We start from the raw sequence: 14,968 nt of genomic DNA, 5'->3' as shown, positions 1-14,968 counted from the left end.
CACCAACACCAACTGGTAGTTAACACGACAGACTGTTGGGTGTGTGGCTTGATACCCCACACTATGGATAAAGGTATTCCCTATCTGGTTTTGCCTTTCAGCTACAATGGATCATTTCAGGCCCTTCAAACCATCTTTGCTTATGCTCTTGAGACCTATCCTCCACGCCCACCACGCTCCACTAAATATAACTCTGCCAACAAAGCTTTAGTCCAGGGAATTATTGACATGATCAAAGACGTCAATAATACTCCATCTTACCCTAGAGACGAATTGCGAGTATATTTAAGTTGGAATACTTCAGAGTATCGCCTTAGTTTAGGAGAAAGCAAGCGTAAAAGCTCAACTCCAATCTGGGTCGTACCTCACCGAGGTCAGGTCTGTTTGCAAGGTAATGGGAGAAATCCGAGAGCTCAGCTAGGGAGGAGTGAGTGCGTAGAGACTTATGTGTTTCCGGCTAACTCTTCCCCTGCCTTCCTTACTGCCAGGGGTACCTACTTCATCTGTCGAGACAGAGCTTATACATGGTTGCCTGCTGACTTTTCAGGTTCATGTTATATTGCTCGATTGTTGCCTCCGACATACACTGCTTCACCGGATTACCACAGAATAAGAGTAGCTAGAGGTGTTTTCAGTAAGGAAGATACCGCTGGTCAGGAAGCTGGAGACTTCTTCAAAGGCTTCCTTCCGTTCTGGGGGCCTATGGCCAATAGTAGAAACATACGTCAGCTAACACGGGTAGTTGAATCTACTATTACCGAAACTGCTGGTGCCCTTAGCAATCTGACAGCTGAGCTTCAGGCGGATAGGCTCATGACATTGCAGAACCGTATGGTTCTAGATGTTATACTTGCAGATCGAGGTGGGGTATGCAGAATGATCCAATCGAGCTGCTGTGTCTTTATTCCTAATAATGCTCCAACAGTTTACGAGGCGATCTCTAAGTTGCACAAGATTTCGGACTCCATACATGTAGATGAGGGAAACTGGTCCTTTATGGAGTGGGTTTGGACTCTGATCTCAGCGTGGGGATGGAAGGTTCTAATGGTCATTGGTGTCATCTTAATATTACTATTCTCATGTTGTCTGATTATCCAGTGTGGTCCTGCTCTGTGTAGTCTTTGTGCTACAACCTGTTTTAGGAAACCACCTGCATTTGGAGAAAAGACACGAGAAAGGATGATGATACAACAACATGTCACTGACCTGATGAGCATAGAACTAGATTCAGACATAGATTGAGTAATTGCCTATGTAAGGGCAAAAGGAGGGTCTGAGGTTCCGTGACGGTTCCGTGACGACTTGAACCCGTGTTTTCAAGTTTGTCGGAAATACATAAAATTAGTATCAGCGAACCGCAAATGATCCATTTAGTATATCCTAGTGTTTTCGCTACGCTACGAGCAAGAGCACTCCTTCCACTGACACATTTCTGATATACACACGGCATCCATCTTAGATCGTGGCCGCCATTTTTGTGGTTCCTTGCCCTCACATATGCAATAGCCTCTGATCATTTCATTCACTTCACTTTGATTAAAGACACGTAGCCTTAGCCGGAGATTCACCTCTTACATGACACGTGCACCTTAAACCAGATCACGCTGAAGCTGCATGACTCGACAAAGGCTGCCTCCTCTGCCCGAGGCCAGCCCACCTGAACTGGTTTTCCTGTCCATTGTACCTGATCATGATTAGGCGGCCGAAGCCGGTAGCCTTGCCCATTTACAACCCACAAACATCTCTTATCCCGTTTTCTATCTTCTGCACCTGGCTCTGCTCCTTTTCCTTCTGGGCCTTTATTAGGGGGAGGTAACGAACTTTACGATGAGGCGGTCCGGGTCTTGAATGCAATATTGACAAGGGATTGTGATGGACTGGTGGGAACCCCTCTTCGTGATGTTTGGTATCAGATATTATCGACAGTTCCTGTGTAACGCCAAATATTTATTGTTTAGAGACACAAAAGGTTTGGGAATGTACCGACATGTGAAATATTTGCCTAGAGCACAATTTTTGGTATATAAGGAGCAACCCTCAATGTACAAATCGAACAGTCTCCTAGATTCTGCCCGTGTGTAGATTCTGTGACTTCTGTGTCCCTGCAGTAATAAACCTTTGGTCTTTGACGCCACCATCGAGAAGCCCGTGTTTCTGTTCATTTGTGCACCAAGGCAGGTGGGACTCCGGGGTCTTTGGGTGTTGTACCCTGACACCTCTGGACGGAACCAAAAAGTCCAGAACTCCATCTGTTCCATTAGTGGGACAGATCCACACAGCTTCGCTAGTGCACCGCAGTCATGACCACCTGCGTAACCCCTCTGCTAGTCCAGTACTGAGCCTTACATGCAGCTCTACCAGTGTACCTCAGTCCTACCCTGCAGTATCCCTTCCTTTCCATTAGGGGGACCCAGGACCAACCCTCCTAATTCACTCAAATCACCCCTTCTATGGGGGCCATACACAGTGGAATCTTGACCTCATAACTACCCGCTATTTGAGAAGCGAGGCCTGTATGCAGCTCCACAAGTGCACTTCAACAATGACTTTTAGCATTATTTGTTTATTTCACTATTGCTTTGCACCACTAGATAAAAATTAATGGAAAATGAAAAGTATCGTTATACATGCATTGCACAGGACACCTTACAACTGCAGGACCATCCTTCCAGCCATCTTTCAGGCCGGCGCTGGCCTCACAGGCACTACCACAGACTTTCATCATTACAGTGCCAAGGAGGACTATTCCAAGAGCTCACAAGACTGGGGGGACGTTCACATAAGTGGGGCTCTAACTCCGCTATGGAGTGCGCTACAGTGTAAAACTCATGCTTGAGATGAGTGACGCTTGCTGTGTCTCCAGAGTTGGAAACACAGGAAGACAGGAACAAAAGAAATACAGTAGATAGCTACTTGTGACAGACTGACTGCCCTAAAATCAAAGTTGTCCTTCCCCTCCCACTGCTGGTAAAGTTCTACCAACCTTCTCGCATCAAAAACAAAATAATGCAGGACCAGATCATATGAGCTCGCCCCAGTCAGTCCGCCTCTGCAGCAGCAGCCAGCCAAGGTTGTGCTGTTGCACTTTTTACTCGCTTTTCCTGGTCTCAAGTTGTGATGGAAATATCTGACTGCCAGGACACACACAGCACGTGCGATGCGCCTGGAGTCACCACATGTGATCTGGGCTGTGCCTCCTGTATGGCGGCCTCGCAAACCGCACCGCCCGTCGTGAACCTGAGGATAAACCAGGTTGGCGGAGACGACAACAAAGCCTCTGGCTCTAAAAGCGCTTGGAGTGACATGGAAAAGTAGTTCCTAAACAGATGTTAATATTGGGACAAGAGGAAGACTACAAATAATGCAGTACTGCTCTGAAAGGAAGCACAGAGGGATTGACCACGAGCAAACAAGGATTTTTAAAGGACACAGGAACAAACAAATTAAAAGCAGTAGGCGGGCTTTAAACCCACAAAGAAGTATATAGTAAAGTATATACTAGAGGTCTCAAAAGCTCGACCTTAAAATGGACTGGAAACATTTTACACTAAAACACCGAATTCGTGTTTTTTTTTATTTCACGTAATTGGGCTACCTTTCCTAAATTTTTGTGCAACTATGCAAATGCAGATACTACTATTAAAGTGCTGAGGGGCTATGTTTTGACAGCCTCAGTGGACTTCACCGAACATGCCTGCGTTTGAGAGAGGTATATGCAATCGAGTCTGTAGTTGGTCTTGGCAAGAGGAATCTACAGGCCTTAAATAGATTTCAATTTGAGTATCTAGCTTCTGCCAGCTTTGTGAAGAATGCCTATTGATGTACTTTTTTATCATAAGTACAGCTAATTGTTAAGGTCAAGATTCAAAGCCTTTTGTGGGAATAAAACTGTCCAGGCTTAGCCTGCAGATGAGCTATTTAGATCAACTGTTAGATCGATGTAATCCTGATACAGAGTGCATTGAGTGCATTCATATGCAGCAAAGTACATCTTCAGGAGGAAAGTTTGTTGAGATTAATTTCGTACATTTTAATAAAAATCAGACACTTGTTAAAATTTCTAAAGTAGGTCACTTTTTGCGTTATAGTTACATGCCACACTAACCCAGGGCCGTACTGGGAACCAAAATCGGCCCGGGCAAAGTGCTCGGCCGCCCCCCATCCCCATTGGGGAGCTGCCGAGCTTTGCCAGGGCCGGTTTTCGGCCGATTTTGTTACAGGGCCGATTTTGCAACTATGCTGCAACAAGCATTTACAATGCAATGGTTTTGCCTTTGTTAAAGTTAGAGCGATTGGCATTGCTCTTGACATTATTTTTATTTATGTTTTTTTTTAACATAAATAAATGGCATTGTCATTTACAATGCCACTAGCTTTATCTCTTGCAAATGACACACACCAACACCCACAGAGAGCCCCCCCAACACACACAAACCCCCCCCCACACACACACCCACACAGAGCCCCCCCACACACAGCCACACAAAGCCCCCCACACACACCCACACAGAGCCCCCCCACACACACACCCACACAGAGCCCCCCACACACTGCGAGCCCCACCCCACACACTGTGGGCTCGCTGCGAGCCCCCCCGCAGGCAACAGAGGCACGAAAACAGGGTCACAAGCAAGCAACAGGGTCACAAGCAAGCAACAGGGTCACAAGCAAGCAACAGGGTCCCAAGCAAGCAACAGGGTCACAAGCAGGCAACAGAGGCACGAAAACAGGGTCCCAAGCAGGCAACAGAGGCACGAAAACAGGGTCCCAAGCAGGCAACAGTGGCACGAAAAGAGGGTCCCAAGCAGGCAACAGAGGCACGAAAACAGGGTCACAAGCAAGCAACAGGGTCACAAGCAAGCAACAGGGTCCCAAGCAAGCAACAGGGGCACGTAAAGAGGGCCACAAGCAGGCAACAGAGGCACGTAAACAGGGCCACAAGCAGGCAACAGAGGCACGTAAACAGGGCCACAAGCAGGCAACAGAGGCACGTAAACAGGGTCACAAGCAGGCAACAGAGGCACAAAAACAGCGTCACAAGCAGGCAACAGAGGCACGAAAACAGGGTCACAAGCAGGCAACAGAGGCACGAAAACAGGGTCACAAGCAGGCAACAGAGGCACGAAAACAGGGTCACAAGCAAGCAACAGGGTCACAAGCAAGCAACAGGGTCACAAGCAAGCAACAGGGTCCGAGAAAGTAGTTTGCATCCCTTAACTTCTAAACCAATTTGCTGATCCAAAAAGAGAGGTGCTATGTAAACCATTTAACTAGCCTTAAAATAACTATACAGAGCAAGATTGTGGTTATCAGGTTTATCTTGAAGTTGCCTATACAAGTTGTATTTCCATGGATACCCAAGTCAGCTAAAAGTAGCACTAGGCAAGAAGTGAGACTCATCAAGTCAATGGGTAGGAACAAAGCTGGTTTAATCTTTTCAGACCTGTGATGTGACCCTTCAGTCTTTTCAACGAGTCAAACAGCCAGTAATAGTTTTCTTGGGAACATGGCCCTTATTAGTGGGCGTAAGATGCGATAAAGAGTATTAGAGGGTTTCCACTGATGCTGCTGCATCGCTGTCTGCTTCTAGTATTACACCAGTGTAAAAATATGTAATCTTTTTTTTGTTTAATTAATTTGTCACCCGATAAGGAAAGGGCTCTATTTTAACTTTGATGGACGCCACAAAGTGGTCATGGAAGGGGCGAAGGTGGTACATGGAGGGCACCATCATGCAGGGCATTTATTTCCCCCCTACAGGTCTGAAGAAACATTTGAATAATCAAGGCCTATACTATAGCATGGTTCTTACAACTGGTGGAGATGGAGCAGAGCTTCATTCGCTGCACATTTGCGCTTCATATAATGCACTCTTTATGCCACCCCGCCCGCGCCAGGACTGACCTTTTGTTGCTGATGGGCGACAAGGAGTATGGAGACACTTCGTTTCCGTCATCTGGGCTGGAGCGCTTTGAACTGAGGGAATACTGCAAGGAAGGAAAACGCAAGGTGAGAGCGGCTCGTGGGGCTGTGATCAGCAAGGAGCAACTCACATTTTATGGGATGGCTTATAGAAAACCGCAACGAGCAACAAAAAATTCCTCGTGTTTACGAATGAGAAATGGTAGTACAAGCCAGCAACCAACAAGCTTATAGGTGTAAGAATCCAGCTTATACATATACACGTTGTGTGTATTGAAATAGAGCATGTGATTGGAGTGAGGATACTGACTATTGTTTGTAAATGTATTAAAACTCGGCATACTCTCGGAAGGAGTCAAGCTATCCATGAGTCTAAACACTGAGCTGGTTGCACACAGACCCCTGCAGCAGGCACAGCAACCCACGGGGATACAAACAAATATGGTAGAACACACTAAGTGCTGCACAGAGAGCATGTGTGGGCTCCTGTTGCACCTCCACATGTAGCTGGTATTCACGCCGCTGAGACCAGGCCCGCCCACAGCACACCGCCCAGGCCTGGCTGTGACCTTCACAGAGGTCATCACCCCGTCCCAGCGGGTGTGTGAGGGGGGACAGCAGGGGGCGCTGTGGCTTACCGTGAAGAGGCTCCTCTTCTCGGGCGTGGAGGGCTGCAGCCGCCGGTCCTCGGTCTGCGGGTCCTGCACCTTCTCGATGCCCGCCCCCAGCAGCTCGTTCTTCAGCAGGGCAGAGTATGCCAGCCCATCTGCTCGGAAACAACAGGAGAGAGTCTGAGCATCTGCCTGGCCGAGGGCAGGAGGGGGAGGGGACAGGCTTCTTGCCCCCACTTGTCTACAGGTCACATCCATCACGCCCCACAAAGCCCCGCACAGATGGTGGGAACAAAACACATGCGAGGGGTGGGGGAGGGCACCTACCTTTGCCGTTGTCCGAGGTGGCATCCTTCGCTTAAATGGGAAGTGAACGCGATCACAGCGGGGAAAAGTTGAAATATGAGCACTTTGTAGGCACGAGCACTTCATTGTTCTACCAACAGAGCAGTTCTCACCTGCAGCCCTCATACCTCTCCCCCCCCCCCCCCCTGCACACGTGCTTATACACAGGGTATGCTTGGCAGTGCACACAGCCCAAGAGACAGCAATAACTTCGAAGGGGCACAAGCAGCGCGGCGCTGTCACAAGATCACACAGGCGCGCACAGGGGACGCGGGGACCGGAGGCGCCGTCTCTTACCTGCAGGGCGTCCGAGCATGCCGGCTTCTCCTCCGCCTTCAGGAAGACCTGCTGGCCCCGTCTGAAAAATTGAAGGACTGCGATGAGGATGTGGTTGAGAATGAGTACCATCGCTGCCGCTGCTGCCTGGTGCCCTCCCGTCTGCTCCCGCCCAGAGAAATGAGGTAATTAGCGCTATTACTTAAGCCGCCATTAATCTTCGGTATGTGACCAGCGAGCGCCGGTTCCCAGCTGTAAAACACATCAGCAGAAAGCTGCAGGGGCAATGCGGGCAGCAATAAAAACATTCGAGCAGACTGCAGCCAGCGGTGGGACACAAAGCGGACCCCCTGTATCCCCCCGCAGGGGCTCAAGAGCCTCCGTGGATCTCCCAGGCATCCCGTAACCGGCACACAAAGCCCGGCCATGCGGGCGGCCTAGCGCCCCTAAACATAGCCCCGGCCACGAGGAGGAAGACAGGTTGGGGCAGGGGCTCGGAGGGTAGGGGAGGAGGGAAAAAAACAAACAAATAAATCGACTCACCTGGTCTGGGAGGCGAGCAGCGACAGGCTGGGCAGCCCAGACAGAGCGGCAGGTTGGAGAGGCACTTCTCCGGTCTCCCCGCGGGCGCCGCCATAGTGCTTGCCGTCTTCCTCTCCTTCTTCCCCCGGGCTGCGGGGGGCGGGCACTTCCGGCCGGCCGCGCTAGGATTGGCCGGCCGGCCAGTCACGGGGTTAGGAGAGACGCAGAAGTGCCGGCAATGCCGGACCAGACACGGGGGCGTTCCCGGCGTCCCGTGACGTCGGCAAAAGCCAAAGAATGTCGGGAACGCCCCCGTGTCTGGTCCGGCATTGACGGACAGGCCCCTCGTCCAATGGCAAGGCTCCGTTTACGGAGCCAGCCAATCAACGACGAGGGCCGACCCAAAGCACCCTACAGTTCTCAACAGGATTTCGCCTGCGCGGAAAAGCTGCGCAGAGCGCAGCTTCCGCTAGGCAAAACCTAAAAAACGGCCCTGTAACAAAATCGGCCCCCAGGCAGGGCCGTTTCTGCCATTAGGCAAGACTAGGCGGCTGCCTAGGGCGGCAAAAGGAGGAGGGCGGCAAAAAACATGCGTGCGTAAACGTTTGTTAAATAAATATACCCGTTTTATTTGTGCTGTACTCGTTAGAATAAAGTTTGACCTTGAAACCAAGTTCAGGGAGAGAAAAGTTAAGTGGACTCTCTCCTTAAAATGTAAGGGTAATACTTTTTTCATCAAAGCTATGTATACATTTGTGAGAAAGAAAAGAAGTTAAACGCTTGACGATTTTCTGAAAATAAGACAAACACACAGACATTGTATGTGAAACAGAAACTGAAACAAATGATAGTTAGTTCTGTGTCGCCTCAGCCACGAGGGTCTTCCGGTGACGGGAGTTGGCGCTTGAAGGATGTGCAGGGGGCTGGTACAGGCAGTCTTGTCTTCTGTGTGTTTAATGCAGTCTTTTAATGACAAATTATAAGATAGCAGAGTGGGCGTCGTCACGTCGAGCGTCCATTTGTTTAACCTTGCTGCTCCTGGAATGCTGCTGGGTGTTAAGCGCCAAGCCAGTGGCGCTAATGCAAAGTGTTGGTAATCCCACCACCATCTCTGTAATAAATTGGTGTCTCTTGAACGCTATATTGTGGGATAGTAAGGTGGGGGTAGGGCCTTCGTTTTACAGTGTTATTAATCCAGCAACTTGCAGGTGAGCACCAATATTTGCAGTGCATGAATAGACTCAGGTTGTACCACTATGAAAGTTCAATTAAATACAAAATAGTTAAGAAACGTAATGCGGTGTTGCATTTCCCCGTAACATAATTAAAAACCCCTGCAAGTGTTTTAGCTGAAGTTTACATATTTCATATGTATAAATGCGGCTAAATATTGAAAAGAATTACATTTGGATAAAATTAGAAAAGTATAAATATTGATGGAGACAGTCAAATATAAATAATAAGTCCATAAAACTGGGAACCTTATACAGTATCTGGTCTCCAATTAAAACCAAACAGATCCCATGAATCGCGCCTTTAATCTTTGACCATAGTACACCACAGATTCAAGGGCGATTTGGAGGCCAAGCACCACATCTAAAATCTAAAACTTATGTCTGGTAATGAGGGCTGCACAGTGTGCCTCATACTAATGCTAGCTTGTGCTTCTCCATGCCTCTCGCTCTGCACACTCGTGTCATAAATCCGGGATTCACAGCGCTATCTCTGCAGATGCGGACATCTGACGCCTCCGGCTCTCAAGTGAAAGAAAAGTGTATTTCGAAATACTTGACACATGAGTGACTGCACTGCTTGGAAATAAAGATGGTGCAAAGCAATGGACTACACTGATGGGCAACTGGTCGCCAATTAGACGTGCAGCCGACAAGGGATGCAACTAATCAGAGTGGCAAGATGGCCGGAAGTAGCTGCTGTTCTTCGCTGCCTGCATTCTTAGTTCAACGTGAAGCGAGAGGGTGAAGCATTCTGGGATTGTGGGTCTGTGTATCTGCCTGTGTTGGGTGTGATTGGAGGTGGTAGAGGCCAGTACCCCTACTGTTCTTCCAACTCAAGCCCATGATGGCATAACTTAGTTAATACCCTCAGAACAGTGCAATAACTCTTACATAGCCACAACAATTGATGCAGATGACTTACTTTAATACGGATTTGACAGTCCAGACTAGATAGAGAGGTACAAAAGCAGGCCTCTCTTTCCCAATACCTGGATGACAGGGGGAGAGAGTGATGGTAGTAAAAGGGAGGGGGTGGCATTTTTCAATTCTCGCCTAGGGCGGCAAAACACCTAGAAACGGCCCTGCCCCCAGGGGCCCAAAACCAGCCCCCTCCCGTGCACCGCACCGGGGGAATGCCCGGTGCCCTCTACGGTTAGTCCGGCCCTGCACTACACCCTACCACATTCATTATTTGCACCTTTGTACAGGTCTGAACTTTCTATGTTCCAGTTTGCAGTAGGCGCTGTCCAAGAGGTATTCACATAACTGGGTTCTTGCTATTAAGCCCTTTGCCAGCTTTGATATATGAATAAGTAGTGTATGTATTTTTGTGTAACTGTCCAGCATTTCAAGGATTATGATGTTACTTGAAGAGTTTTTAAATTGAAATTGCTGTACATCACCGAGGCTGAATAATCTGCGTTTTACGGTGATTGGCTGTTGCAATCTTCTAAAAAAATATAATATTTTGGGGTAAATTATATTTTATATCAATCCCCTTGGATTTCGCGAATGAATGGCTAAAAGCATTTGATGCTAACTTGTCTAGATTTTTATGGGTTTACTTAAACTCGAGAAGAGCACTGAGGTATTTATCACTCCAAATGAGAGAGGAGGGTGGGCTCTCCCAAATCTTAAATTATATTATTGGAATACCATGCAGCAATGTAGCCTGATTTTGTTAACAGAACCTTCATCGAAGGCCCCCCCACAATCTATCCCCACTATATTCGAATTACTAATAGGAAAGGATGCTTGGGTGTGTCTTTGGAGACGAGTATAATATAGTTAGTACAAAAAAGTACGATTCATGCGTCTCCTGGGAGCTTTTCAGGTATGGTCTTCTCTATGGAAATTGCTGGGTCTAGGGAGATTGAAGTTGTACATTGCAATTCAAAATAATCCTAACATCTCAGAAATTCTTAAAGACGGCTATATACAAAACTGGTCCCTAGCAGAGGTAGATAAATGAGGTACTTTTTTCCCCTCTCCTTTTGGCCTGGTCTCTTCGATGAACTGAAGGCAGAGTTTGGTATCAATAACAGAGTTTTTCAGGTACCTACAAATAAGGGATTATCTACAGCGTGAAGGAGGTGGACCCAGTGGTTTTGGTAAAAAAGCACTGGTGGTAATATTAATAGCACAGAACCATATTCGTATTGTGACAATTTAGCATTCTCTAAATAAAAAGAACAATCTTGATAAAACGTATCGTAAATGGCAAGAGAAGATTGCAAGCTCGGAAGTTGAATTTTCTAAGGCCCGTAGCTTATCCCAAATGGTTTTGATGTCAGCCAATTTACAAGTGCAGTTTTTTAAGACTTGTTCCAAGTTATATTATACACCTGCGAGAATTGCGAAAGTGGGCACGTGCCAGGGAACTAACTGTTCTTGATGTGCAACAACCTGTGCGGATATTGTCCGTATGTTTGCTACTTGTACTTCCTGAAATTCTGGTAAGAATGAAATTGAAAACTTTTTACATAGCAAATAAAAGAGAAGTTTTATTGACTCCAAAAATAAATTTCCTTACCAATGCAATGGCGATATTAAGACTTGTAGCGGCCTCAGCTTGGTTGGATCCGCAACCTCCTCTGTTTCAACAGTGGTTGGCTCGCTTGCTAACTGTTTCCAATCTGTAGAAAGCAATATGTGTTAGAAAAGGCTACAAAGCGAGGGGGAAAGGGCAACTAATATGGGCCCCTTTATCTAGATCGGAAAGTTAATGTAACATGCAAACTTAGTATATAGCCTGGCGGAAGCTTTTCTACTCTTCCTCCATTGCACAATGCACTTTAAATTGTTTGATATTTATTTGTGTGCTATACAGATTGGTCTATTTCATTAATACGACTCCTAGAATAATTGTGGAATTCTGCGATTGAATTTTTTATCGCAGTTTCGTATATGATCAGCTTGATGGTTATGAGCTGTATTATTCTGCTTTTTATTCCCTGGGGGTGGGGTGGAAATATATGTTTTGTATGGGATGAAAATGTGCAATGAAGATAATTTAAAAAAAATCGGTACATGATTTCTGATACGTTTAATTTTAGTGTATTGGATTCATCTAGTGAACTTATGTTTTTGGATCTGTTGTACAATCTACTTGAGAGTTCTTCAAAGAAATTAGTGATTAACTGTCTTACCTTTTGTATTTTGAGGCCAACAATTTTAGAAATGGTCTTAAATAATTGGGTTTTGAATATTATTTTGTAAACTTATTTGGTATGATTGTACAGACTGCAAATACAATAAATTACATAATAGTTTAGAACAAACGCATGCTTCAAAGAATAAGGGGTGTCTAAATGGAAATAAATACCGCAGCACACTAGTATTGACTGATGGCTTCATGAAATATTTCCAGGTTATAAACAAACAGATTCAAGGTCACTGATCTCTGAAACACCTCTCCTGCGGAGTTCCCTGCCCCAGGACTAATGGTCATTAGCGCCTTGACGCATTTGGGCATTTGTTTGCGCTCTATAAATCCCTTTAACTTCATTTCAAACATCGAAAGAGACATGCGTGCAGGGCTTTAAGTGGGCCAGGTGTTTTAAGAAGGGCACATCGAAACGTGTCCCTATCGGTCTCTTTAAATTCCCTGGCCTGACGATACGAACTGGTGGACAAGCCAGCAAACTTGACTCATGCTACGCGAGTTACACTTGACACTTCTGCCAATCCCACCTCCAGCACAAAACCAACAATTAAATATAACCCTAAGAGGAAGCCCAGTATGTTGTTTTTTAAAGGCATCCAAGCCTCCTTTCTCTGCTCAATTAGAGCAGCATGGCTAGAGTCACTTTTGAGATTCCTGCAGCTCCACAGCTTGATGTCCTGTGGATTCGACCTTTCCTGCTACAGATATGACCTTTCCTGCTGGATGTGGTGAGTTGTTGGAAAAACATAAACATTCCTGGACAGATACCACATTATCATGAATAAGGTGAGGTAAGTATTTCAAGAACATTCGTTTCCCCTTTCATTGCACCTTTTCCTTCTCTTCTCCACCTGATATTGCCTGATCACTTCTTGAGCTGCAGGGCCAGATTTCTGGGTTAGATGCATATATCAATCTTGCTGCTGGGATTAAGCACGTCCGTACACAAACGAGGTAGGTCTTTAGCGTCTAGGCTGATGCGGAGCCCTGCGAGAGCCGTGCTCCCTCTCCCTCCCTCCCCACTTACACAAGATGTTAAGGCTATATTGGGGTTTAAAGCAATACAAAGCCTGGCAAGCTTCCCCTTTGCCAACTGCATGCATTTATTTGCGTCCCCGGGGGATGATGTGTACTAATTCCACTTTGCCACAAACCTGTTCCAATGTGCTAAACTGCCTTATAGGCTATTAAAACCAGCACAAGAGATGTTTATGTACGGCACACATTCTGATTTAGGCCACACCCATAATTGTGTAGGTCATACCCCTTTAATAGGCTTACCACACCCCTCTTGGAGCCCCTCCCTTCCAGTTTTTCTCATCCCCTGTAAAGCCTTGCATATGTATTTTTTCAGTGACCAGCTTATTGGTTCGCTCAATCCAGGTGGGGTCCAAAGGAAACAAGGGGTTAAGGCGGTCTGCTAATGAGCCTCACTAAACTCTGCAGCGGTGCACAGAAGTAACTGATCATCAGTGATCAACTCTGAGTTAGTTAGGCTGGACTGGGAGATAATCTGGCCCAAATAAACCTAAACACTATTGAGGAGCGATGAGCGGTCCAGTGTAATGGACCAGTGTAAAAATACTGTGACCGAAAAAACACTTGTACCTGGCTGTAAGCAAGAAAGAGTCCCAGAGAAGAAGAGAACGCTGGACATGATACAAGTGTTGAGACACCGCTGCAGTGCTCTCATGATGAAGTACACCGAATACATCAGAAGCGATACTATTCTTGAAGACGGTGAAACATCATATTATCGGGCTACCAAATGTGCAAGCAGATATGCTACAGCAGACCAGGCTGGCCATGTATTGAAAATATTTAAAAAGGGACACCAGTTTATCATCAACTAACTAGGGTACCAGCTTCCTGCAAAGATCAAATAACACGCCTTGATCTGATCTGCTGTCTACCAAAGCGAACTGCATCTCCAGTTTAATCGTTCATTATTTGTGATGGAAGAGGGATAGAGGCTGGAACACTAGAGGACAACAGCCACAGTAAAGCGAAGACCAAAGCAAACATTTGATTGTATGAAAAAAAGAAAGATATTAGCTGGATGTCATTGTTTATTCTTGTTGTTACCATGCATAGGGTCACTTTGGTGGGCCGGTCCCTTATATTGGTGGGAGTAACTCTGAAGTAGCAAGATAAGACTCTGCACTCCTTCGTCATCTGTATACTCTCATTCAGTCTATAAGTCATCTTGATTTTTCTCAAAGCTGAACACTCCTTGCTTCCAAGTACTGCAATAGAGGAACATTGGTATGTTTGTCTGGGACCGTCTGCTTGCACCTGTACCCAGACCCATGTTCTGTTCATTTATGCTTTTTACTCCTCCATAGTCTATACCAGTCCTGATGTTGTAGTTTAAGTCACTAGCCTGTGATCTTTTTTACACCATAAGATGTCACACTTTATTTAGGCTTCCTTCTTTCATTGTTCCTTCCCAGCATCCTTTCTCAAAGCAGTCCATTCTTGGGTATAGGTTTAGATCTGGTGTCTCCAACCAGTCCATTGTGAGCTACCAGAAGCTTCCTGCATGGAGTTCAATTTTAACAAATAACTGCAATAAAAACCTATTGCGTTTTCCTTTTAAAGTTAAGGAAAGCCTGTGTTTATTTTGCATTATCAGGCTACAGATAGAGTCCGATAATGAGCAGTGTTCCTCTCGGATTTATGACTGATGGGTTATAGAGGTTCAGAACTAAAACACTGAGGTATCTTAAATGAAAGTGGTTGTCAACTCAATATTGGAAAATACAAACAAAGTGAGGTTTCTGAATGCTTTTATATTGGAACATTTGAATTAAGAGTTAACTTAATGATTTAATTAATGCTTCATTGTATTTTTCTCCCATTTCAAAGTTTAATTTACAAACAGCACGTAG

The 14,968-nt window shown here is 46.1% G+C and overlaps 1 protein-coding gene across 1 annotated transcript; it reads right to left on the bottom strand.

Moving 5' to 3' along the window:
• Window positions 1-5,630: 5,630 nt before the first annotated feature.
• Window positions 5,631-7,305, bottom strand: LOC147688900 (fizzy-related protein homolog). Its single transcript, XM_086941798.1, has 3 exons — window positions 7,176-7,305; window positions 6,561-6,688; window positions 5,631-5,987 (listed from the first exon to the last, which is right to left on the bottom strand). The coding sequence occupies exons 1-3, from the start codon at window positions 7,192-7,194 to the stop codon at window positions 5,859-5,861; spliced, it is 276 nt and encodes a 91-aa protein (XP_086797924.1). The 5' UTR covers window positions 7,195-7,305; the 3' UTR covers window positions 5,631-5,858.
• Window positions 7,306-14,968: the final 7,663 nt, after the last annotated feature.

The sequence above is a fragment of the Lissotriton vulgaris genome, chromosome 10, assembly GCF_964263255.1.
Source record: "Lissotriton vulgaris chromosome 10, aLisVul1.2, whole genome shotgun sequence".
In the NCBI taxonomy this organism is placed as follows: domain Eukaryota; kingdom Metazoa; phylum Chordata; class Amphibia; order Caudata; family Salamandridae; genus Lissotriton; species Lissotriton vulgaris.
Note: the sequence above shows the minus strand (reverse complement) of the source record. Positions and strands in the feature narration are given on the sequence as shown.

What these genes read in the sequence shown, in the direction of transcription:
- LOC147688900 (XM_086941798.1), bottom strand. An exon ending in AGAAGAGGAGCCTCTTCACG is followed by an intron (nt 5,988 to 6,560) that starts GTAAGCCACAGC and finishes CCTTCCTTGCAG; the next exon opens with TATTCCCTCAGTTCAAAGCG.